The 26,535-nt window shown below is 42.3% G+C and overlaps 1 protein-coding gene across 1 annotated transcript; it reads left to right on the forward strand.

Annotated features, from left to right (window-relative positions):
* Positions 1 to 19,983: 19,983 nt before the first annotated feature.
* Positions 19,984 to 20,451, forward strand: LOC117142290. The gene has a single exon (XM_033306177.1). It carries the CDS (start codon positions 19,984 to 19,986, stop codon positions 20,449 to 20,451), a length of 468 nt encoding a protein of 155 aa, XP_033162068.1.
* The last annotated feature ends 6,084 nt before the right edge of the window (positions 20,452 to 26,535 follow it).

Genomic DNA, 26,535 nt, shown 5'->3' on the forward strand with positions numbered 1-26,535 from the left:
CCCCCCACACTCTTGAAATAATGCAAAAGCAAAAGTGTTGTTGGTGCTAGACGTTACTCCTGCCCCATCATCAGTCCTTTCGTCCTTCTCGTCCTGCAGCGACTCATGAACGGAATGGTGTGGGTTGATGTGGATCTGGATGTGGGTGTGGGTGTAGGTGGCTTTGAGTGGACTGAAGTCGACGCAGAGTCCCCGCTCGTATCTTGGCAATAAAATAATGACTCAACTGAACTGAAAACTAGAAATGTGAAATGTAAATGGCGAACAGGACACCATTACACCCAGTCGCACAAGGACATTTTGCCGCTTGTTCCTTGCACGTAGCACGGCTTCCTACGTGCCCCGCCACGCCCACTCCGTCTTTTGTCTGCGTTTTAAATTGTGCAATTTTATATTTTCAAGTTTCTACGTGTCCACCCCACCCGCATTTCCACTGTCCATTGCCCACCACCCCCGATATTCATTCTCCATTCCCATGCCCAGAGACAACCCTTGGCTTTGTAATTGCTGCATGCCTGCGACTGGCCTTGTCCCTGCCCCATCTCCTCCTTTATCCTTTCTCCAGCTCGCTTTTCCCACATCACAAAGCGTCTCCATCAGCCCTCTAACTCTGCGTAAGTTTCCCTGGCACTTTAGTTTTAACTGCCCCAGCGGTGGCATCCATTTACTTAGAGATACATGCATATAAGTAAGACTCATTCTGGTTTTATATTTCAGTCTGTTATAAATTAAAACTTGCATTTCAATTTAATAAAAATATAACTCCGTCAATAATTCATGTTTCGCAATGATTTTACAAAGATATTGGGGTAGGGATAAGAACTATATTTCTAAAATCTCTGCCTAAAGTTTTCTCTATTCTCCAGAGAAATTCCTTTAGAGAACATCCCCGTTTTTGCACTTGACATGTAGAACTGCAGCTACCGCAAGTACAACAGTTCCGACTATAAAATTATATATAGTGCGACTTGTCCGGCGGTGAAAAGGATGGGAACCGAGGGAAAGTTCTTCTTGTCAGCAAAAGGAAAGGCTGTCATATGCATTTATTATGGCTCTTGGCATAAGTTCTCAGTTTTCAGTTGGTTTGGCTTCACTTTGCTTAAATTTTGACAAGAGCTCAACGAACAGACAGGAGTGAACATTGTACAGACACTCATTCCAGACTTTCGGCTCTTAATAAGCAAATTAATGAATGCGTGGAAGTGCAAATTTGTTTGTCAAAAGGATGAAAAGTACTCGTAGTCGCTGGCTCAAAGCTATCCACAAAAATTTTGGGCATGGGTGGAGGCAAAAGGCGACATCAATGGCTGCAAAGGATGAGGGGGCGAAATGTGAGGACTTCGGAGTTGTCCGCCGGGTAAATTGCTTGTAAAATGTAAGCAGCGTCTAAATTAACTTTTGTTTGCCTTCCATAAATGCCGAGTTGTTCCCAGTGCGAGAGGGGTGCAAAATAATTACGTGGCGCTGTCTTATTTTAATAATTTCCCAGCCACGCACTTTCCAAGAGAGATTCGCCCACATAAAAAAAAAAACCTCAACCAAATAAAACCCGCGTCGAGTCCATCTAATAAATATGCAAATGGCGCATTTAAATACGCAACGAGTAAAGGGGATTTGGGACTGCCCGGGGGCAGTGCTCGGTTTTTAATGTCATTTCTTAATAGCTTCGAGTACGTAAAATCTGGGCGAGTCCTTGCCGAAAAGATGTCGTCCAGCTGATAACGCGCATACGCTACGTAAGCCGCTCCAAGCAGCGCTGGACACGCCGCCTGGGAACTGGTCACGTAGTCATTAAAACACACAAAAAGGCCACCTGCCACGCCCCCTTGGTACACCTACCTCTTTTACGGCCAGTGGCGCCCAGGTAGCCAAAACCTAAATTAGATGTATGTGCACCGGGAAAAAATATTTATTTTACTCCAATGCGAAAAGATCCAAAAAACAATATATGAGCACTAGGACCCGGTTCAGTTGGGGTATTTTTCGAAGTGTTACTTAGTTTCCCACACAAGGTGCAAATCCTTGAGATCCTTGTCGTCCCCTCCAAAATGCGCCACCACTTTACCGTTCCTCCTCTCACACCTTTTCCCTCTCATTTGCGGCGCGTGTGCGTCCGTGTTGGCCCTTGGTAAATATGAAAATAAATAAATCCTAAGCGTAAGCCAAAGTTTTGATGTATGCCCCAAGCAGTTAAAATGTGGGAGGTATGGCTTATGGGGGAGTGGGCGTGGCATACTAAATCCTAGCAGCGAGAGGACGTGAGGGTTGGCAAATGTGTGTGTGTACGGGTGTGCGGGTGGGAGGTCAGTCAAAGTTATTTTAGGGCCACATTTTAAGCTCTTTGCCAACGTGTCCTGCGCATCCTGGCTAAGCCAGCGGGCTCCAGCTACGCCTTATCTGCAGCACCGCCGCTCCTCCAGTCACTCAGGAAAGCCACCATCAGCCCTTCCACCGGGGATTGCGATTTCAAGGGGTGTTTTAATATTTTAGGTGCTCTAAAGTTACATAACGCGGGGATGGACAGCGCTGTTCTAACTCCTTTCTATGTCCTGCCTTGTATGTGCGGCGCATTATTTATCAGCAAACAGGAAATTAGCAAGCGGGCAGCTAGGGACAGGGAATCGACTACAATATACCTATTAGGGTATTGTAAGTAAAAGCTAGTTAAGAATAAGTATCCTATCTTATTGCCCGAAGTAGTGGTTGTATATAGGTCTTTAGAAATACGCTAGAGTTGTTTCACATACGAAATGCCCAACTGAGCTTATCCACCCCAAGGAAACCGAAACTTTTTGCTTATCTTGCTGCTTAGACTGAATTCGCTGGACGAGGCGATGTCCTCACAAAAGCGAATTTAATTAATTAGACAGACGCTGGCCACCAGATCCGAGCAGGAGCTGAGGGTTGGCTATGTACCCCATTATCCCAGCACCCAGCCCCCAAAAACCCCATCCACCGAACCATTTCACCCACGGGGCCACCTCCTTTGTTGCTGCGGTCGTTTCCTAAAAAGTTCTACATGTGTTGTGTGCTGGGTGGAGGTCCCTTATCAAATCCACCGCAGCGGCAAAGTTAAAAACTATTAACTAAAATTTTCTATTAAAACTTTTCGCTGAAGTGAAAACTTTGCCATGTTGCCAATGTTGTTGCCGTTGCTTTAGTGCCCACAAGCAAGTTTAATTTGTTGTAAACTCTTGCGTTGGGGCGACTCCACTGAAAGGAAAGCGGAGACCCATTCCGGGTCGTCTCCTGTGGCTTTTTTGTCTCCAGAAACCAAATGTTCAACTTTGTTCACCGATTCTCTCTGCTTTTATCTTTCCAGATCGCACCGAGGACCCTGCCAGAAAATTGCATTTAGCTCGTGCTTAACTAGAGGCCCACTAACCAAATTAGTCGATAAGAAAAGCTTTAGTAATACTAGCTGTAATCCCATATTTGTATGTAGTTTGGCTCTTAGTTGATCTATGTTATGCTTGTGCTTATTATTATTATTATTATTCAATTTGCACTTTAAATAAAATGCTTTGAGTTTTGCCAATTTTGATTTGCGCTTTTTAATATTTGAGCTAATCGATCAAACATGAGGAGGAGTAGCAGCTACTGGATCGACGCACCAATATGTTTCTTAACAGGTTGGTTATAATATAAATATACATACATCATAATCTAAGTTACAATTATAAGTTCACCCCTAATATGCCAAGTTACAAGGGCGCCATCTATAGTTGAGTGCTCGCAGCTCTCGCAAAAGGGGGTTGTAGGTGGAACGCTTTCTAAAATTTCAAATCAGAAAGCTTTGTCCTGAGCTTTCGGCCTGCTCAACTTGAATATGCATATTAGAATATGACTTGAGGGAGGGTAGTACTTTGGGTAATGTAAACGGACTGTTCCATGTTGTAATTTCGCTCGAAAATCGACTTACAAGTTCATGAAAAACGCTACGCTTTTTATTTAATATAAAAGTTTTTTTTTTAGTTTTATAACTAAAATAATGGAAGTTTTAATCATGAATATTTAAAATTTTATGTACATTATACATTTTAATACCTTTAATTTAATTTATTTTATTTCTTTATATAAAATGAAGCACTTGATGCCAATAATAAGCTGAACAATTTAGCATTCATCACATAGAAGGTTATGGACAAAAATTCAAAAGCCATAAAAGGGTAGTCAAATTTAAAAGGATTATCTTAAAGCTTAGTCGAATATTTACTTAAAAATCTGTAGACCTGAAATTTCGCCACTTTGGTCTAAACAGGATTCCAAGCACTTTCGCCCGAATGAATCCAAGTGAGCACATCCCTCCTGTCCTCAAACTTCTAGTCTTCCTATGCATAAACATTAACCATTTCCAACCATATTCACCAAAGAACCGGCTTAAAAAAATCGGTAGACAAGCATTTTTGGACCTTATCAACGACAATGCCAGGTCGTTAGGCTTGCATTCAGATTCTGCTGCAGAAAGGGGCAGTGGAAGGTGGCATTCCAACGGGAGGAATTGGGCGGCTGGACAGGTGAAGCACAAGATGGCCTCCGGCTGGGGCAAGGTGGGTGTGCTTTCAAAGGCAATCCGGTGGGCACAGAGAAAGGATCGGGAACGGAACCAGGACCACCAGTCGCACCCTAAGAGTTGGCGTCGGTTTTAATTTTATGACTCGCCAGGGTTAAAAACTTGTGCACATAAAATGGGGAGACATGCAAATAAAATGAAACGGCACAACAATTTTCGCATACTCGAAACCACTTACACAGAAAGAAATTTGAAGTAGATAGTAGACGGGTCAATAGGAAAGTTTCTTAATAAGGCCTAATGCCTAACTTCATTATTAGGATGGTAGTATGACTTTTGGATGGTATTGGTGAAACTGTCTATGTGAGGTCTTTCTCGGATTTTGAATGATCGCTGCCTCATGAACTCTACCGGCAATATAACAGAGGTGAATTTTCATTCTGTGTACGAATCAGAGTGGAGACGCTGTGCTTGGCATGCCTTTAGGCCAAGGCAGAGGCCATGATTTGTTACAGATTTCCTCTGTCGACTGGACTCGGCAATTGAACAGCTTACGGCTCAATTCTCGCAGGTAGGCGAGCTGTGAGGACAAGTTCCTATCGCAGCGTCTCAAACAATGGCTGAAAAACGCACAAAAAATCGAGATACAAAGGCTGCCTGCACCTGAGGCACATATTTGGGAGGGAATATTAATGGATCTGTGCCATAAAGACGACAGCTGGCAGACACGCAGCAAGAACAAAGCACAAATGACAGTCGCCCCGCATTAAGTCGAGCAGAATAAAATATGTGCAGTCGATGCGAGACGTGGCAAAGTGGGTTGGGGTGAAGAGGGTTATGGGGTTACGGAAATTTGTTGCCAAAAGTATGCGACAACAAAGGCAAAAGTTCATCATGACAGTTGAAAAACAATAGAAAACTTTTTGGCTTGCAACAAAAGGAAAAGGAAACATGGCAGCCATTGTGGAAAAACAGAAAGGCAAAAAACCAAGCCAAACCGCCCCGAAGAAGGGTTGTTGTTTGGCTTTGCCTTATGGGGGTTGGTTATCTCCATGGTCCTTGCATACTTTTAGGCTTGCGCCTTGAATATTCGTGAAAAGCAAAACCTTTTCTCCCCGCTTGGCCTTTGAAATGAATTTTAATTTCTTGTCTGCGGTGCCCGGGCACCCAGCCACTCACAACCATTCGCTCCAAAGCACCACCCCATCGGCCAGGAATACGTCCAGCGCCCCACATGCAAACAGAAGGACGAACGAAGTGAGGGATCAAAACAAAAAAGGAAGAAAGCAAAATCAAGTTGAATTAATTTCGAAAATCATGGCCGCCATGTTCGAGCTGCTCCTGCTGCCACTGACAGCAAGGACGTGGCCAGGACCCGGGGGAATCCCGGCTGGGGTTATCCATCCGTCCCCCATTTCGGTACGTGAACGTTAATCTGCTCGCAGACGTTCCACGCGTTGCGTGTCTCCTGCTTGAGGAAGCGTGGAAAGGAGACGGGGAGAAGGTCCTGGCTGGACAGGACAGGCCTCATCATCATCGTCGCCGGCGACAACCGCAAAATGGGGGGCAAGGACTCGTGTCACGTAGACGAAAGTAAATCCACTTTCACCCTTGCTTTTGGCCAGTTGTTCCTCCGCTCCGGTCCTCCTGCCAAAACGGCTACCATAATTCGTCACTTTCCCTCGCCTGCCGAATGTCCTCTATCATTTCACATTTTAGACAGGATGCGCCGGAAGCTTTTTACAATTTATAAAATTACATTTTGGCTCATTAATTTTACTTATTGTAGCGCTATTTCGTACGTTGTTTTTGCCAATTTGTTTTGGCCCCCAAAAATGGTTTCTAGCGTATTTTGCACATCTCCGGCTGATATATTACCGGGTTCAGACAATAGCTGACAAATGGCTGAAAGCTGAAACGATGTCGGGAGGATTTACGCTTATTAATTACACCAGACCAGGCTCTTCTCCTGGCTAAGGAGCTGTTTTCAGTTGGATATTCGACAGTTACAAATAGTCGAAAACAATACGAACAGCCAGAGTGGTCGGCTTAATGAGCTGCACACATAAATCAACGAATATTGAAAATTCAGCAGCCATATTATTAACATTTTTCCTAGAAATCAGGCCTTTTTTTCCACTATTCTTAAATCACTTCAGCTTAAGCTCAAAAAAATCAACTAAATTTTCTACTTATTACAAAAAGGTTTTGTAAGAAATTAAACTTTACCTATAAAAATATTTATGCTGATAAATAATGTAATCAATTTATTTGCCTCCGTCACTTAAAATCTGTTGAGCCGCAAAGACAATTTCTAATTTATATTGCACAAGCGATGTTCAAAGAACAATTGACTTTGCTCCAGGGAAAAATATTCTTGTAAGGAATTACTCGTAGCAATCAAACATGATTTTATTGAATTAATTTGGCAAAGCTTCTTTACCAGCCAATTTGAACATAGCCAATTGAAAATTCATTGCAACCCTCAGTCATATTAAATTTATCCAACTAACCCTGTTGGGCACTAGGAAAATAATGTATGTAATGCTGGCCACTTATTAAATGAACAGTTTTTGGGAACCGCAGTCACAAAACCCCAGACCATTCGGAAAAAAAACAAAACAGCGAACCCAACTGGTCTGCAGCGACGGCCACTCGCACTAATTAAACAAATATTTAATTATAAAATATTTTACTGCAAAATGCAAGCAGACGCATAAAATTTATAGGCAAACTATTATGCGACGCACACGCCCAAACTCATTTGCCTGCTCAGCATAGAGAGAAAAACCCCCGATTCCCCCAGGTGCCTTACCAAAAAAATCCGCATGCACGCTATATTTTCCAACTAAAAGTGCGCAAAAGTTTTTAAATTTAATTAAATTAGAAGCAATTAGCGGGAAAGCTAATAAAAGTTGGCCCAAAACTGCAGTAGCCAGTGCAACGCGCGGAAGTTTCGCCAAACTTTCAGATTACATTTACATGGTGGGTTGAAGGATTAGATCCTGGCATGGGGTCCTTTTTTTCGGCCAGAGGACAGGACAGAGGCCTCGCCAAGTAATTGAGCAAGGAGCCGCAGTGATAATTGAGTATCACTAAGTGTCATTAAGTGCTCCACTCGATGTCCTTCGGTGCGTGCAGCAGGCCTTGCTTTAGTTAGTTTGCTTAGTTTACTTAGTTCGGCCCCCACGTCCTTTTACGGCCTCCCTGTTTGCCGGGTCGCCGCTTGGCCAATAACTAAATGTGTTTACTAAACCACTTACTAAACACTCAACAACTGCCCACCGCTCAGCGGGCCCAGGATCGCATTGTTGCTGGCTGCCAGGATGCGAGTGCAACGTGACCAAGCGGCTAAAGTTGGGCTATGGCAAAAGGAATAGGACCCCAAGTGCACACAGAGAAAAGAATAGTGTGTTAATAGGAATTTCAAATTAATTAGGTTAACCTCAAAAATTTTAAATGGTAATCATTGGGTATAAAACAATTTAAAGACTACATTTTATAATATAAGATTAAGTACTTAGACTTGCATTATTGATTTTTATGTGTTCACTTTTAGAAAGCATAGATCTATTAGACTTATTTTACGAGAGTACAAATGGGAAGCTTATATATTATATATTATATATTATTTATTATATATATTCTTATGGTAAATGAAATTGATCATTTAATATGAAGTATAACTTATATTAAAGAAGAAAAGTTTACGGACGAGTATTGTCCTTGTATTCATAATATTTAATTTTGTTGATTTCTACCACAGTTTTCGTATCTTAAGACGACATAGGGATTTATTAATATTTTTACAACTATGTATAGATATCTTATAGTAAATTATAGAAGTTTTCTTCGGTGCATTGTGGGTTGGGTGATATTGAGGAGACGCACCACAGACGCGTCTACTCGGCCGAAGGAAAAGCGCAGCAAAGGGAAATCGTTTTCATTTTTCATAATGCTGTTAACTATAGTATATATCCCTCTACGAGGTTGTGTGTGTTTTGCGTGTGTGTGTGTGTTTTTGTGTGCACCGCCCGTCGCCACCCCCCGCTCTGCTCCTTTAAAGCCTGTTCATAGAACACGCACGCAAAATATAAATGTTAAAAATAAAATGTGAAAAAGCAAACAACACAGAATCAAAGGCGTCAGTGGTGTATGTGTGTGTGTGTACTTGGGGTTTTTGTGTGTGCCGAGTTAGCCTTTTTTCCCCCTTTTAGCCAGTTTTTGTTGTTTGCTGCTGCTGCCGCTGCTGCAGCTGCGGCTGCTGCCTGGTTTTTCCTGCTTTTTCTGCTGCTCACAGTCGACGGAAGCAGCAGCCAATGGCAGAGCAGCAAGTAGGTGGAGCTTAAAAAAAGACAAAAAATTTCCCCAGCGAAAAAAGCAAAAATTGGGGGCGTCAGGTGGGTGGCTTCGACTTTTTGCCACGTTTTTCTATACGAAGCCGAACGGATTGTGAGAGTGTATGCATGTGAGTTTGTGTGTGCGTGTGTTTCTGTGTGTTTGTGTGTGGGCAAGAAACTTCCGGGGGGGATGTTGGAGTTTTTCCGGGACGAGGGGGGTTGCAAACTGGGAGGCTGTGGAGCTGGAATGGCAAGGCATCCTTGCTTTTCTTGTGCCATGCATATTATTTGATTTTATTTTATTCAAACTCTTCTGCTTCTTCAGTCACTCGGCGAGAGAGAAATCCTTCGGCTGGCTGGCTGGCTCTCTCTCTCGCTCACAGGACACGCTCTCTCTTTTGCGCTCGGTTTCCGTTTAGTGGGTGGTGGGCAAAGAAAGTGCAATGGCAGATTGCGTAAATTGTTTGCATCCTGGCCACAAGGAAGGCAAAGATGCAGAAGCATCTCGAAAAGAGAAAAGGAAAATAAGAAAGAATATCAAGGATGCAAAATGTATAAAATTACCTTTATCAATAAATTCCTTTAATTTTAAATATATTTATAATATATATTACCATGAATAATAAAAACGAATAATTTAATTGATTTAATTTAAACACTTAATGCTTTCATTAAATCACTATACATCACAATTTAATTAAACTGAGTGTGAATAAAATAAAGTCAAAATGTAAATGTATCGATTTCAGTTGTTAGGCGAGGCAAATGAACTATTGCATTTAAATGCTTCAGGTTTATTTTTGCGAACTCAAAAGCTATGATAATTAAGATTGTATTATATTTACTTAATGCCAGTTGCAGTTTCCAAAAGTTTGTAAGACTCGTCAGTTATGTTCAGAAATATTTGTAAATAACACACATATTTTAAAAAAAGTTACACAACTAATTAAATGATAAAGGTGTAATAATGCGACTAGATTTGTTTAAGTTAGATAAAGCTTAAGTTATGATAATAAAAAGAATTTACCAAAGAAGTCATTTAATTCCTTTGATTAGGAATATTTTCCTTTTTAAAATTTTTCGTTGTAAAGAAATCGCCATATTTAAGGTTATACTTTAAATACTTCTTCAAGAACAAATCATCTTGCCACCAAATCCGCTGGAAATGGTTATTCAAATAGAACGAACATGGCTAACAGTTTAACCTTGGACTCCTTGACATTAATTCCAGTTTTCCCATATATAAACAGCATTTTCTAAAACCAAATTAGAGGGCGAGTGCGAGATGGCTGAGCAAACAACCTCAAAATGCGTAAATTCGCCACGGACGCAAAGTAAAATTCGCATTTTGTCGCAACTGTACTGTTTTTATCCTTTTTTGTTGTGCACGCTGCTTTTTCTCTTTTTTCGTTAATTTTGTGTACACATTTCGCATCCTTTTCGCCGTACGGCAGAGAAAGCGTCAAGGGAAATGGCGAACAGAATGGCGGCCAACTCCAAGTCATCCTTAAATGTTAATTTTGAATTACGAAATTTTCCATGTCAGGACTGCCTCCTTCCGCACAGAACGGGACCCCCAAACCGAAGCAGGAAAAGGGAAAATTTCGTAGATTGCGGAGCGTGAATAATTTAGGGTCTTTGAGCGATTCCCCAAAAAAAAAAAAAAACAAAACACAAAAAAAGGCATATAAAAAGATAAACAAGGAGCAGGCGGTTCAGGCAGTTCAAAACCCTTTTGGCAAAGGACCCAAGCGAAAACCCTTAATGCCCAAATAGAGCTTAAGGTCGGACAGGGGGTGGCGTCGGGTGGGTGGATTTTGAAATATAAATGAGCCAAGGGGAGAGCATCGCATTTTCTGTATGCAGCAATTTCGATTTTTGTTGTTGCTGCCTTTGTATGTTGCGGCATTTTATTTTCTATATGCGAGTGAAACGGGCGAACGAAAATGAGAAAATAAGTGGAAAAAACAAAATGGCGGCTCTTTTTTCTCTTTTTATGCGTACTAAAAAGCGCCCCAGAGTCAGTTGGCCAAAGAAAAATGCGAAAAACAAAATGCAGCGCTCGCAAGAGCGAGCGAGCGACAGCATAAAACACTGAGCGAAAATGGTGAGTGGTCTGGGAAAGTGGGCGGTGGACGGTGGGCGCTGGGAGGTGGAAAACAAAAGCATGAAAAACGCCGTGGAGGAAAAGCTCATGATTTATGATTTAAATTTCGAGCGCGTGGTGTGAAGAGCAAACATCCAAGCCAGCCACTCACCCACATCCCGTGCTGCCATTTCAGCACTTTTCACGTCAAATTCAGCTCTTTTGGGCCTTTTTAATGGCAAAACACGTTTAACCTATCTGATTTTCGCTTCAGTTGTTCTTCACACAAATTTTATATCCTTAGACTTTTAATAACTAAGAAATATCTACGTTTTAGATGGAGCATTCAAAATATGGCAACTATGACGTTGAAATTGAAAACGTTATCTAAGAAATACCCATTGCGTTTTAAGCTATGAAAATATGTAACAAATGTTTCTGAATTTTTGTTTCTATTGGCAGACATAGGTCTTTATATCGTACATCCCATATATGTATTATGAGCAGAAAAAAATGTTTAAACCTGACAACACTGCCTACATCCCTTGTCAGAAAGAATATCTGTGGATGTATGTGTGTGTGCTTCCTCTGCTTTTGATGTGTGTCGCCTGCAGACGCAGGACAAGGGCAGCCAAATACTCCTTTAATTGCCGACCGCCCAACCCCACCGCCCACTTCCATGGCCACGCCCCCTGCCGGCGAGCAAACTGTCGCGTTTCAATTGAAGCTGTTTGTTTTAATTAATTACATTAATAAGTTTTCCTTGTTTGTGCCGGCTGACATTGTCATCATTATCGCGGCTGCTTCATCAGGTAATCGGCTCCACCTCAAGAGATAACAGTCGGGGAAAAATGCCCCATGAGTTGGGAAATGAAAAACGCATTAAGGAAAAGCTCGGAAAATAACTAATAATTAAGTTGGCTAGCCGACAGCATTAAGAACTATCAGTTAAAATAATAAGAAACTGGGAAGAATTTAAGCGAAAGATGGCGCATATTGAGTTTCATTTGTATCTGTATCTAACGAATATTTCGCAGCTGCAAAAAGCGCGGCAAAGGTGATTTCTTTATTTTGCCAATTTAATCGTTTGCATCTGCACACAGTGGCTGTTACGTTTTTATTTTTTGTTCCGCGCAACGAAATTGAATTGAATTTAAAGTGAAAACCGAGGTTTCACCTTTACATTTTTACGCTGTGGGCTGCGAATCCAAAATGGCCGACCGGCGAACTTACCCCCTTTTTTCGTTAGCTTAAGGGTTTGTTTAGACTTTGCAGCCCATTCCACCCCTTTTTGTTCGCCAACAGGGGTTGGGTGTATTTGACGAAAAAGCAGCTGGGAGTTGCAATTATTTTTGCCGTGAATAATAGAAACCGCGGATCCTCGAAAGCAGCTGCGGATTATTGTTGGGGATTTCGGGCTAAACAATACCCTTCGAACATTTTCAAGGCCTTTGATTAATAGTACTTTTTGCGGACGATTTCCATTTCCTATCCATCAGATACTTAAACACATAAGTTGGAGCTTTGGCACACGCACGGATTACCCATCTCTTTGCACATTTATCAGAGCGTATGGCCATATATATATATATTTTCATTTTAAATGCAGGCTGCGTACGCCAACGTCAAATTACAGACGACATTACATAAAATGCCAGCAAAGCCCCACACGCACACTAACACACACCCATCAGATCTGCGAGTCCTGTCAGTGTCGGCCGCTCCAGCTGCAGCTGTGTGCGTGCGCTCGTCGTTAATTTAAAATTTTACCATTTTTAGTTTAAGCCGACAGGCAAAAAGTTGGGGGGAAAAGCTTCAAACTGACAGCCAAAACGAATCGGGAAAGTCCTACAGGAAGAGGCAGCTAAATCAAATAAGCGAACATCTCGTTTCGCAGGCTTTAATTAATATAACACTGGGGTTGCTCCAATTAAGACGCCATTACTCTAAACACTGCTCTTATTCATATTAACTTTTAATTGGATCTAGCAGACCATTTTGTTCACACAAGTTTGCTTGCCAACAATCCAAATATAACTCACTTTTAATGGAAATTAGATTTATAAATGGCTGATACTTATTTAAATATTAACTAGTTCTAATACTTATTTAAATAACGTGAACCGCTGAGGGAAACGAGCTTGAAAGGCATTTTGTTGCAAGCTTAAACTATTTCATGGGTCTTATTATAAATATATCCTTTGAAAATATCTTCTAACGATGTGGGATTACTTGCCAAATGTAGAGTACGCCCGGTTCCAATAGATATCCTGAAAAATGGACTCAAACGCACATGCACACACCCACACACACGCAAGCTGGCGAATAGCCAGGACGATAAAGGTTAGAGGGAAGCATTTCAGCTGTGGAGTGGGCCTGGTCGAGATCCTGATCCTGGGATGCCAATGGGACTGGGACAGATAGCCACAGAGGAAAAAAGCGCCAACCCAAAAACCAGTTGAGTAAATTATGTACTGCAACAACAAAAGACACGTCGGTAATGTAAGCCCACCACGCACAACCACACACTCACAAGAACGCACACACATGCTGCGGCATGGTGATATGGCAGTTTGCTAGTGTATGTGTGTTCGTATGTGTGGAAAAAAGGTCTATGTACAGTAAATTATATTATATGCGGCGATGTGTGTGCACTAAATAAGGTAATTTGCGTGTGCGCCCGCCCAGCGGCAACCTGAAGCGGCAACAACAAGCAACGTCAACAACATCAGTGCGGCAACAACACAAATTCATTAAAATGAAAAATGAAATTCAACATTTTTGAAGTGTGATGGAAATTTGTTGCTTTTGTTTCACAGCCCTGGGAATTTTGCCCCATCCGCCTGCTTAAATTTTTACCATTTTCACTTAAACATCAAACGTGTGTATGCACCTGACGTTTTAGTTAATTTTCACGTAACAATTTAAATTGCATTAAGAGCCTACTAAATTTGAAGATAATATATAAGCTTAAGTTTCATGAATTTCTTATAATTTATGTTTCATTTCCATTTTTATGCCTTATAGTTTAGTATAAATTCCCGCTTCCTAAATATTATTTATAATTCTTATCGCACACAAAAGATATCAAAGCTTTGTTTTAAAAACTATAATTTAGGTGAAAAGAATCAGGCTTTAAAAATGACTTCCCTCACTTAAAGAATCCTTTTAAGTTCAATATATAACAGCATTACTAAAACCTTGTTCAACAATTATAATTGCATTAAAAAGTGCTAAGCCAAATTTAAGATTAATGAAGATTCTCAGTCTGTGAGCAATCCAAATATTGCCCCAAAATGAATTTACACTCCCCACAAAATCCATCTGATGAAATGTATGCAGTAATCATCGATTAAACGTCAATTAAACTGCAGACAAACAGCTGATTTTCGACCTGCCATCAGTTTTCAGCCAAAAAGGACAAAACGAAAACATTGGGACACTCCACATACACACACACACACATACGAGCACACTTTTCCCGCCCGTGACGTCATAATGTAAACATCATAAAAGTGTCAAAAAAAAGAGAACTTAAAATGCGCCGCTGCAAAAGTGGCACGCGCCAACAAAAAACAAATTGCAATTAAATAAAATAAAAATAAAAATGCGCTGCAAAGAGTGCGGATATAAAATAAAAATACAAACGAAAAAATGGGAAAAAAAGCAAATGAGCGAAAAACGACGACAACTCAAATGGCAACAATGACATTGACAATGTCAATGAACGGCCAAAAAAAGGATAAAAAATCCCGCACACACATATGCGAAAAGCAAACAGCCGAAAAAAGAGAAACCCACCGAATGGGTGGAATGGGCGGTTGAAGGAGAGACACGTGCCGGAGAGCCAGAAAACGCAGTGCAACCGGCAATTATCATAAGCAGCAGATGCAACAGCCTTCCATACAAACGTATTCATATGTATGTATGTATGTATATGTGTATGCGTATGTATGCATGCGGATGTGTGTGAGTGCCAGCCGAAAAAAGAATAAACTAAAAGTGTCCTGGAGAGGAGAGACGAATGCCAGACTGTGGCTGGTCATTCATTTTTTTCACACCAGACGGAAAATGGGGGGCGGTTGGGGGGGCTGGCGTTTAATTTAATGCCAATTACGTGTATGAGCCGCATTAACCCACACATACACACTCACGACGAAATGCATACTGCTGCAGCACGCACACATACTTTCGCCGGGGCGAATTCGCAAAAAAAAAACTACAAAAAAACGTCGCCAGCCGAAAAGTATGCTGTGGAAAATTCGACGAGTGAAATGACTTTTGTATGAAGGGTCCTTCATTCTTTTTCCTCTTAAGTTTCCAGTTTATTGGTCAGAATGGTGTGTAATTTATGGTTCATCACATCCTAAATATTAAATCAATACTTAGTTCATTGTTAGTTTCCATGGAAGGTTCACATATGTATAAAAAAAATTTTAACCTATTGAGCTTTGACTTTTCAATTTTGCGTTTACCAGTTTTCATTTAATTGAATTAAATTATTCGTGTATTTAAATAAAGACTGATTTTGCAATTTACGTTTTTATTTATGTCATCAATTAGGAGTGTCAACCATTTTTTATATGGAATCATTTTATAGCAGCAAAATGAATATCCCTTTAAAAGTTTTCCAGGAAAAAGTCCTCATCTAACTATTTGACTTAGTTGCTTCAGATCATGATGTTAAATGCTGATTAAATAAATCCAGATGCCTCGATATCCCCAGGAATTTATTAAGCGATTTACGCAAACAATTGCCGTGCCAATTGGGTCCTTGGGCGTGGGAGTTAATTTCTGTTTTCCCGTCCACAGTTTATTGCACTTAATGAGTGGGGTAGTGCTGGAACACTGGGCGGGTAGGTGGCCCGGTGTCTGCCGCTCGTCTGCCAGCTGTGATGATGCATGCGGAAACGCCGGACTCCGGTTACCCCGGGTGCACCAACCGACAGTGACCCACCCATCATCAGCCATCGCTTAACATACAATGGGAATGAGGAAAAGCGAGAAAAATGAGCGAGCATCGCACATACGCCCCGTATGCCGAGCAGCAGCAGAGGAGGAGGTGGAGGATGCACCCGCCGGCTGGCCAGTGTCCTCGTCCTTCACCCAGAATTATTTTTGTACACTTTTTTTCGGGCGCGCCCCACCACCAGCAACAATAATAACAACAACAACAACAACAGCAGCAGCAATGCCACCGCCGCCGCTCTTTACATAATATGCAATTTTTATTTGGGTTTTTCCCAAAAAAATAAAAACGACGGATAAAAAACAAAGTGGCACCGCCTGCATTACGCATGTGTCCGTGTGTGTGGGTCAGCTGGATGGGTGTGTGCGTATTCCATCAATGCACGCATTAATAAGCCGGACTGTCCCGGCTACCCGGCTCCCCGGATCCTGTCCCGGCATACGCATCCGAAACACAGAATCTGGGCGCCGGGTGCCGATGCGGCAGCGAAATCGAAAGTGCCGGGTAGCCAAAAAAAAAAACGCTTAAAAAATGCAGTGGCATCGAGCTGAAATGAGGGAAAGGTTGGGGAACCCCAAAAATAAATATAATTGCAGCCAAAAAATAAAAAACAAATTGAAATGTGCACTCGCGAAAGAGAGAGAGAAAAAAAGACGAAATCGAATGCGGAGAGCCGTCGACATTAATCGACTCGAAATTGGTTTAATTCATATTTAAATGGAGCACAACCCAACCGACGACCAGCGAGTCCAGTCCAGTCCAGTCCGGTCCACTGGAGAATCACGGGGGTCAGAAGCAACAGTTGAGTGCCGCTCGCGCTCTCTTCTGTTTTCCGTTCAATAATTCAATTAAGCTTTATTTATGGTAAATCAAAATTGACCGTTCAACTGTTGCCCTCGCCACGCGACTAATTCGCACCACCCGGCCTTTCACCCAAAATGATGACCCACTGCGGTGGCCATCAGGTGTCCTGCGTGGAAATTATTGTTCGCAATTGGCCAAATAATTGGCCAGACAGGGTCGGGACCCTTCAGTTGCCCCAACCCATCGCTTCATTTATGATTTACGATTTGAATATTACTCTAATTGTTGCTCCATTGTCGAATCGCAAATGTTTGCTGGCATCTCTCTAACGTATTTTCGGTTTCTAATTCGTTTCAGGCCAATAATGGTGTACAGCGGATATACCTGGCGAATCATGAGTGCCACGGAAAACAGATCAACACACACACATATATATATATATATCACTACGGGAATATAATATAATAAACGACTTAAAGCTTGAGTAATAACCAGCATTTGTTTGCGTATAGTTTTAACTTCCTTCGCATATTATTTCATTAAGAGCTGTCCTTGTTTTCCTTTGCCTTTTCCGCCCTTCGGTTCGCTGGCTGCGCAATTTTAATCAGCAAAAGGCATTCATCTTGTTCGCCAAACTAATTTTTTATCTTGCCAACCAGGCCGTCGGGCAGGAGCCATTGAGCCAGTGAGTGGGAGCGAGCCAGGCGGAGATGGGGTCCTGGCACTTTCCGTCTTTCAGCCAGCGAGACAAGGCAATGCTCTACGTCCTGGTCCCCAAAGAAATGCCGGCAAAACACAGCAGGAAAAAAGTGAAACAAGGCTGGCAGGACGAACAGGATGCGGCACAAGTAAATGGTGGAAACTTTTAACGCCCTCGTCCTGGGCCCTGGATGCTGAATCCTGGGTCCTGGATCCAGGGTCCTGGGAAGCTGCGGTGCCAGCTGCTGCAGCTGCTTCGCATTCGCATTTATTTAACTAACAGTAAAAAATTACTTTTGCCCAGGACGTTTCTCTCCCTGGGAATTGTCCGACCAACTATGTTGGCCAAAAGTGGCAGCCGGAATGGGAATGGGTATGGGTATGGAAGTGTGGGAGTCATAGTGGCAGTGGTCCCCGGCGAGGACATTCGTTATGCTTAAGCAGAAGAATACGAAACTGTACTTGACAGGGCCCACAACCAACCCTGCAGCTCTTGCTAAACTAATAGCAAAAAGGATCCCTTTGGGTTTCTATACATACATATATACGGGGAGAAATATAAAAATAAATGAAAAAGCTGGAAAAAGTAATGGCCAACACGGCGCATGGAGACCATCATCTTGGGGGTAGAGCAGGGATGTGTGTCCGCATCTGTGCCTGTGTCCGTGTCTGTGTATCCTGCAAGTCCTGGTCCTTGCTCGTTGGTCCTCAGCTCGGGGTTGTTTGCTGAATGCTCTCGGGGCGAAAGGAAAATGGCGTCGCCTTAATTTATTTTAAGTGGTTGATGGTTTTAACTTCGAGCCAAGGATGCCGGACAAAGGAGGCGAGCCCTTAAAGCCACTCGTTTTCCGGTTTTAGAAACGAAACGGGCTAGAGTGGGCGATATAGACCACAACAAAACCGAGGAAAATCAACCCGGGCATTGGATGGCATTGTGCCGTGTTCTTTGTCCAGCAACCGAGAACCCAGGAACCCGAGAACCGGAGAACCCGGTAACCCAAACCAGAGCCCCAGATCCGAAGCCCCGGCTTTGTCTTTTCTATAAACCATTATGCAAATAGCCTCAGTGGGTGCCCCATAAAGCCCCAAACTGCAAGAACAAGTCAAATTTATGGGCGACTTAACAATTTCCCGGACCCAAGCAAAAGTTCGTCGAGGACGAAGACCCCAAACTCGGAACAAAACTGTTGGGGAAAATCACGAGAAATTGCAAAAACGATTAAATATAGGCTGGCAGGCATCCAGGAGCAACAACATCCTGCAAGCCCTGCAAACGAAAGCAAACGAATGCAAATTAAAATCTTCCCCTTAAGTCGACGGCTTCAGGATTCCCAGTACCGCTCCACATCCTTGCCAGCCCTCGATGGCGCCATAAAAAGTATGTGCTCGTTCACACAGACGTTCCACTTGCCAGGACCTCCTCGACAGTCATCCCCAATCCTCGTGCAACGGGCATTTTATGCATAGGGGAGTCATTATATTGAATTGAACGTTAAAGCGCTGATAAAATGTGCAACAAAAGGACCAAAGGACGACCAGCGGGCCAAGGCAAAGTGAAACGTGAACGAGTTGAAGTCCATTGACTCACCGCCTTGGTTGCATAACCCAGCCATCAGCCATCCTCATCCTCAACCTGTCCATTCCCCCCAGACTTTAGCCCATCATCGTCGTCATCATCATCATCACCATCGCCATCGCCATCGTTTCTCTGGGCAGTCGAAAAGCCAGTAAAGCAATTGAGGCCTCAGACACTTAAAATGTAAGCCAAAGGCCGACTGTCTGCTTCTGTGTCGGTGTGCCCACCCAACTGTAAGTGTGTGCAACTGCACCGTAAAGAAAACTTAGATATAAGCAAGCTAACAATAAACATTTATCCTAGAAATGGTTTTGCTTTAAATTTATATTATGTATATTATTTAAATAAATATTATACGTAATGAGTATTAAAAGTTCTTCGAGTGTTTGTTATTACAAGTCTAAACTTATTACATTTATTTTTTTTTTTGCAGTGAATATGCGATTGTTGTCCGACGATGTTCGTAGATGTCAGCCATAAGATATTTCCATAGACACGCAGGCAGCGAAGGAGCAGGAGGAGCAGGACACCCGTATAGCAGCAGCCACGATTGAGTTGCTAGCTTCGCCAGACACCAGGCCAGACTTCGAGGGGGATGAGGCTCAGAATACTCGAAAGTAGGCTGTTACTGCACAAGGGTATCTCAAGAGAAATAAAAACATGAAAATAAATGCAAACTTACGGACGCAGCTCGTTTTAAAAAAGCACTCAATCACCACTAATTTTTAAATAAGTTTCTATGATCATATTCACCTTATTTAAAAATCTGTAAAATACAATGTTAAGTTACCAATAATTTGTACTTTGTTATTTCACTTCATCAGTACAAAATGTAGAGGTTTGTTAAATATTGTTTTAAGGCAGCTTCTTTGCGATTTGCTTAAGAATTAACACTTGTTGAGATGACCTTATGTATCACCCTAACGATTTCCATTTGCTCCCTTCCCGCTCCAGTCGTCGTATCGAAGTAACTGCCTACTTCCTCGATGTCCTCGAATGCCTCCAGCTGGGCTGGCCCCTCGTCCTTCGCTTCATATCCTGTCAGGAGCTGACTTTTTCCTGTTGCCGCTGCTTCCTTCCTTCCTTTCTTCTGGCTCTTATCTTCGTTTAACTTTCTACCATGTTATGGCCCGTTATCTGTCTGCCCGTGTACGTGTCCTTCGTGTCGGTGTGTGTTCGGTTTCTATGTGTGTGTGTGTGTATGTGTGTGCTTCCTCGTCTCTGTTTGCATTTTTGAGCAAATCAAGTGAAATTACATTTTTCTATGCGATGCTCTTAATGTTATTTGCATACGTATCCTGCAGGCTACAATATTTACAAATGAATGCAGTCCGGTGCCGTTCGCTTGGTCCTTGGTCCTCGGTCCTTGGGGGCTTGGTCCTTTCGAGAATCAGACAAGCGGCTGTTGAACCAACCACCTTAACTGCCCAACTTCCCAGCAGACCAACCGTCCAGCCGAACTAACTACGTTTGCGAAAATTCTTTCATATCCTTTTCAACCATCGTTACGTGCCCTCAAAGTGCCATTTTGTCACTGGGTCCTTTTTCTGCTACTTCCACTTCTTCTCGCACTCATTCCACCAGCTGTCATTTGCATTTGCCTTTCCCCCTTCCCACTAACTGACATTAATATTTGCTTTCGTTTGATAATTTTCTTTTGCTGCCTTTTATACTTTTAAGTGCACGTCCTGCCATTTCCAGGACCCTTTCTCCCCATCTCACCTATTTTTCCAACTAGTTTCTATCTGCGTCTCTGTCGCTCGCCTCCTTGCCTTGGCCTCGTCTTATTGGACTGCAGAGTAAGTGGCAGCAGCCAAGTGAAAAAAGGACGACAAGGACGATGAAGAAGAGGAATGCCGGCGAAAAAAAAACCAAGCCACATTTAAATGTGCTCCGCCCCTTTTCTATTTTAAAAATGCAAAGCATTTGCTTGGCTTTGCTTTGCTTTGGCCTGCCTCGTGCTTCTGCTCCTGCTTCTTGCCCAGGACCTTCTCTCTTCTTCTTCGCGGCTTCGTCCTGCTGCTGGCTCTTTCTTTTAATTTATTTTATATCTCTGCCTCCTTTTTCTGCGCGACGACGAATGCGAAGCCAAAACCGAACGCGATTGCAAAAAAAGGTGGAAACGAAGGACTTGGCTTGAGGTCGCCTTGGCTCGCCTTCACCAATAAGATTTTCGCTAGGTAACGTGGAAAAAGAGATTTCGTGAAATGGTCGGGCTATATAACAGGAACAGAGAGGTCAACGGGTACTTTTAATTAATTGTTGCTAAGCTATTTTTATAAAATTCAATCCGGTTTGGCTGGGAGTACCTCTCAAGAAGCAAGATATTTAAAACTGATTCTTCATTATATGATAAATTTAAAAAAAAATAACAAAAGTTAAGCAAACTTTGTAAACATAACTAGTTTATTAATAATTTTATTTATAATTTCATTTGGTTAAAGCATATTCATAAATTATTTGTGTTAAAAATTAAATGTGATTAATTCAATAATAATTAATAATTATTTTAAAATATGTTGCTGTACCAAAAAATAATGTTCAAATTATAATAATAAATACCTACAGAATAAACAAATATGGTTTCATTTTATCCATTCGCCAAGAGAATAGTGCTCTCTCACTCCTGGATAACTTAATTATCCGCAGAACCACCACCTGGTGGTTGAAAGCTGAACCCTCTAACCATTTATCCGAACTTGTTGAGGAAGCCAAACAACAGAGGGCGCTACTATTAAAACGCAAACGAAACGGAGCGAAATTGAAAAATCCTGAGCGAACACAAAAAACTGAAAGAGTTTAATGGAAACTGAGCGAATATTGAATGCCTAAAATATTATTAAAATTGGAGTCCTTCTGTACATTTTAAAAGGTATGCAATATTTAAAATTGCTTAAAGTTATAAATAACTAATTCTATATACAAACAATCTAATAATGGTTTTTGTGAGTTACAAATCCAAAGTGTATGTGTCGTCATTGATTTTATAAAATCTTTTAATTTAAATCTTGTAATGACAGACAGGTGCTCAACTAAAATATACCATCTTTCGAAAACATTCGTGTCAAGCATTTTACACACCCCAACAAGGTAAAGATACCTCCGCCAAGCTGTCCGTTAAAAACCACCCTTAGATGCCCGTCAATCCTTTGACCCGTCCAAGTCCTGCCACTGACCAATTTGAAGCAAAGAAAATCATGAGAAAATCTGAGAAATCTGCGCAGCATCTTCGGAGGTTTTTACCCTTTTTTTTTGGAAGCTGAACTTGCAGTTCTTGGGCCAGAGGTTACTGACCATCAGGACCAGTTCAGGTCCCAGCCGCTGCCAACCAGTTGCAAGATGCAGAGCGGCCAACAGATACAATGAGTGCGGAGCCTGGGAAACTTCCCGGATGAGGAGCGGGATATGCTGGTCCAAAGTCTCGACAGGAACAACTCGTAGACCAATTAAATGGAATGCCAACAAAGAATGCCGTTTTTTTCTCGTTTCACTCGTTTTACTCTTGCTCCATAAATAAATGCATGATTTGCCTCCTCACTAGCCCCATTCAATTGCTCTCTATCTCTTTTGTCCTTTTCGATGCCGTCTCTCTAGCTGCGGAAAGTTTTTGGGCAGAAAATATTCTAATGAGCTACAAAGTTCCACCTCCCGAATGAATCTGTGGAAGGAGCAGCGACATGGCTGAGCTTCCTGCCAGGACTGAGACAGCTTCCGCTAGAGAATCAAATGGAACTTCAAGTGGATTTGCTATGCAGGCTGAAAAGAACAATTTTTGGAATATCACACATGGTTATATAAAGTAAAAAAAAATTTAAAATACCAGAAATTAGCTCGATAGGAAAGCTTTAAACTAGAAATTGACAAAAAACTAGTCAACTTATGTGTATTGAAAGATACCTTTGCTATGTAATCGAAATATCCCTTATCCGTAGAGGCCAAAGACAAGTTGGTCGCAATTAGCTATTAATATTAAAGCAAGCTCACGTGTCTTCGCTCGAGGACCTCTTTCCTTTGCCTTTGCCATTACAGGACACCAGGCGATGCGACTAGGACTACGCGACTAATTAGTTTTGGGGCTCCGCTCCGGATAGCTCCATCCCATCGCAGACCCATTCAAAGTTTGTTATGCAAAATACGGCGCGTATCTGGGCAAGCAAATGAAGCTCATTCAGCCACGCTTTGGATATCCTGCAAGGATGTGGCCAAGGCAGCGCCAGAGATGATGGCCAATTGCCAGCCAGGAATATTTGATAAGTTGCAGCAGCAGCAGTAGCCGCCAAGCTCCGTTCGAGCAGCAGGTCCAGTGCATAAAGTATCATATTTAATATTTATGGCTGTCCCGCCGCGCGACCTCCTCGTCCTGTTCGTCCTTCCGCAGGAAGGCGTTTGCCTAACTGCACAATTTGTTGAGAGCCCCGACCACTAATATCGAACTCGGCGCCAGCCAAGCCAATAAATCGAGCTGGCGAACCCCAAAATGAAACTCCAACCTGGACTGGAGTTACAGTGGAAAAGAACACTTAGATTGGATATTTTCTATAATAAATATAATATAAGTAAAGCGATTTACTTATATTTAATATATAATATTCGAAAAGAATTTCTATAGAAAATATAATACAATACTTAAAGACACACTGCTTTTTATTAGTATATAATATTCGAAAACAACTGCCTTGACGATTTCTTTCAGTACACTATCCCCAAAATGCAGCACTGGCTGTTTGTTGCTCGGTGGGTTGGCTGGTAATTATAATTCGCCCAGCTCGTGAGCAAAATAAATTAAGAAAAGCAAAGTTCTGCATCGGAGTTTGGCCAGGACACTGTTTTGCTTGGCTCCGCTCGAGGCATGCTCCACTTTTATGCAATTTGCCACGGGATGAAAATTCTTGCCTTAGGTGCAGCGGCAGCATCAAGGAGGCTGAGAACGGAAAAGCCATGTTCTGGAAATTGCATTTTCGCCAGCCAGCAAATAAAATTGCAACAAGGACGAGAGCGTCGAAACTTTTATTGAACTTGTGAGTTGAAAATTCGAGCTCCGCTCCTGCAAAGTACCTCCCGATATTCCACATCCTTCGGCCGCCTTTCTCCGTGGCTCTGCTCAAATTTTGCCAAGGCACAACATTTTTCGATGCTGGTAAAAGTTAACTATGAAAACCAAAGGAAGTTAACTGTTGAAATTAGTAAAAATGCAGAAAAGTTGATGAATTTTCTGGGGGACATGGAGCGGATTTGTTGGGCGCCAGAATATGGAAATAAGGGAACTAATATTGTATCAGTTAAACATTTCAAATAGGTGTGTTGTAAATGCTATAGTTATATATGTTTTGAAATAGTAATCATATATATTTTTGAAGAATTCGCTCCTGTTTTTATCCGGCCACAAAATGCTGCCAGGCTTGGGCGAACGGGTTGAGTTTCGAAACTGCAGAGAAAGAGAAGCTGGCCAAGGCAAGGCACCCCATTGACATTTTGCCCAAACTTGATGTTGATGTTGAAAATTTTTCATCAAGTTGCATAAAAATAACAACGAAAAACAAAATGTTCCTTCTTGCTGTTTTTTCTTGTTGTTGCAAACAAACTGTGAGGAAAACTCATCTAAAATGCATAAAATTTGAGTTGATGAACTGGCAGAGGAGTGGAGAAGCTGTGGAGGCGATAGAGGCGATGGAGCAATCAACAGCAAGCTGCTGCCAACGGCAAGAAGGAGGCGGCCTCCGATGACTTATGGCCAGGACATGCAGGATGTGGGCGAGTGGCGCTCAAAGTTATTGGCTAATGCGAGGCTGCCAATTGAGGCGAAACGAAGGCAGGACTGGCGCAAATTTGTGAATAATTCAGAAATCAATTTCAAATGGGCCCCAGACAAAAGATGAACAAGAATCACACACTCTGCGCAGACAAAAGAGTAAGGCCAAGTTGGAGCAGGAGATGGAGATGAACACTGGAGATGGGGGGCCTCAGAATGGACACTGGAGATGTCCAGACAATGGCCAAGAATGGCAAACAATTGAACCGAACATGGCAGCTACATGGCAGCCCAACAAGAAGCAGTTAGATTCAGAGCAGCTACGAGCCTTGGCTTTATAAATAAATAAGAGCGCTGGAAATAAATGCAAAAGGATCTGGCTGACAGGCAGAAGGACATGTGCATATATTTGAACAATGCAGCAGCGGCAAAGGCAAAGGCAGCCATGAAAGGCAGCAACAAGAAATCAAGAGCAAGAAACAAGGATGCACAAGGACCAAAGCGTGCGAAGGACAACATCCAGAAGACACACACACACACACACAGTCAGGAGGAGTGATGCTGTCTGGCCATAAGTAAATACACTCTAGCGCACACACCGAGCTGAATTTCTTGTTTTATTTCGGCATTTTATTGTTGGCAAATTCCTCCCCAGCCCCAGATCCTTTGCTCCTTTTTGCACAAGACGTAGCCAAGGGCAATGACAACGACGATGGCAATGGCAACGGCAGCGACAAAATAAACCTAAACCTCAACCAAGATGCAGACTCTAGAATCCAGTATCCAGACTCCAGTTCCTCACCCTGCAGGTCGGCTTTTCCAGGCAAACTTCGTTCTGTTGCCAAATTAAAGTTTTCAATTAAAATTTGGCCATTGTTGTCATTTGGCTGCCTGCCCTCCTCGATCTTTCCAGCTTCTTGTTGTCATAGGATAGAGCCGAAAGCTGCCAAGGGGCGTGAGATGAGCAGGAGGACCATGTACCTCCGAGCCTGCGAGGACAATCAAGAATAAGTTCAAAACTTCCGAAATCTGATTTGATTACTGTCAACTCACTGAGCAAAAAGTGACCAAAGGAACTGGAGTTTTGTATTAAACACAGAAACTACTCACCATGGTTTACATATATATTGAAATTTATATTTTAAAAATATATACTTGTAATATATTTTATATATATACATGTTCTGCCTAAGACGTAAGCTTTAGCTGAAGTATGGTATGATTTTTTCCAGTGCTATCTAACTGGGAGACAGATCTATCTCAGCTGATTAGTCAGCGAATCCCACGCACAAAAGCGCGTCATTAATATCCATAAAGGTCGGGACGACTTCTGCCCAAATGGATCACTTTAAATCAGAGGCACAAAGGCTGCATTAGCTCCGTTTGACGGGTCGGCGTTTCGTTAATTAGCGGCTCATTCATCAATTTTAATATGATTTTGAAACATCCAACGGGCTGCCACCGCAACGGGCGGATGAAATGGGGGTCCTCGAGAAGATGCCACATACGAATCATTGTGTATGAGGCAGTGGCAGATATGTTGTACAGCATAGTTCTTTACAGTTGAACAAGCTGGTCACTGGTAGGTGGATAGGCCTTCGGAGTTGGGGTTCCTGGGGAGCAGTGGGAGTTATGATAACATTCATTTGCCTGTAAATTTCCCAAAAGGCGTGTAACAAACTTTGGGGCGCTGCTCGAACTATCCTCGAAAGAGGGAGGCTTGGGTCCAAAAAACACGCATGGGCAAACATAAGATGTGAGGGGGCGAGGATGACTGGATGTGAGAATGCCAGGGTCGG

This window comes from Drosophila mauritiana, chromosome 3R (assembly GCF_004382145.1).
Source record: "Drosophila mauritiana strain mau12 chromosome 3R, ASM438214v1, whole genome shotgun sequence".
Lineage (NCBI taxonomy): Eukaryota > Metazoa > Arthropoda > Insecta > Diptera > Drosophilidae > Drosophila > Drosophila mauritiana.

What these genes read in the sequence shown, in the direction of transcription:
- LOC117142290 (XM_033306177.1), top strand. Translation starts at nt 19,984, where the DNA reads ATGCCTCCAGCTGGGCTGGCCCCTCGTCCTTCGCTTCATATCCTGTCA.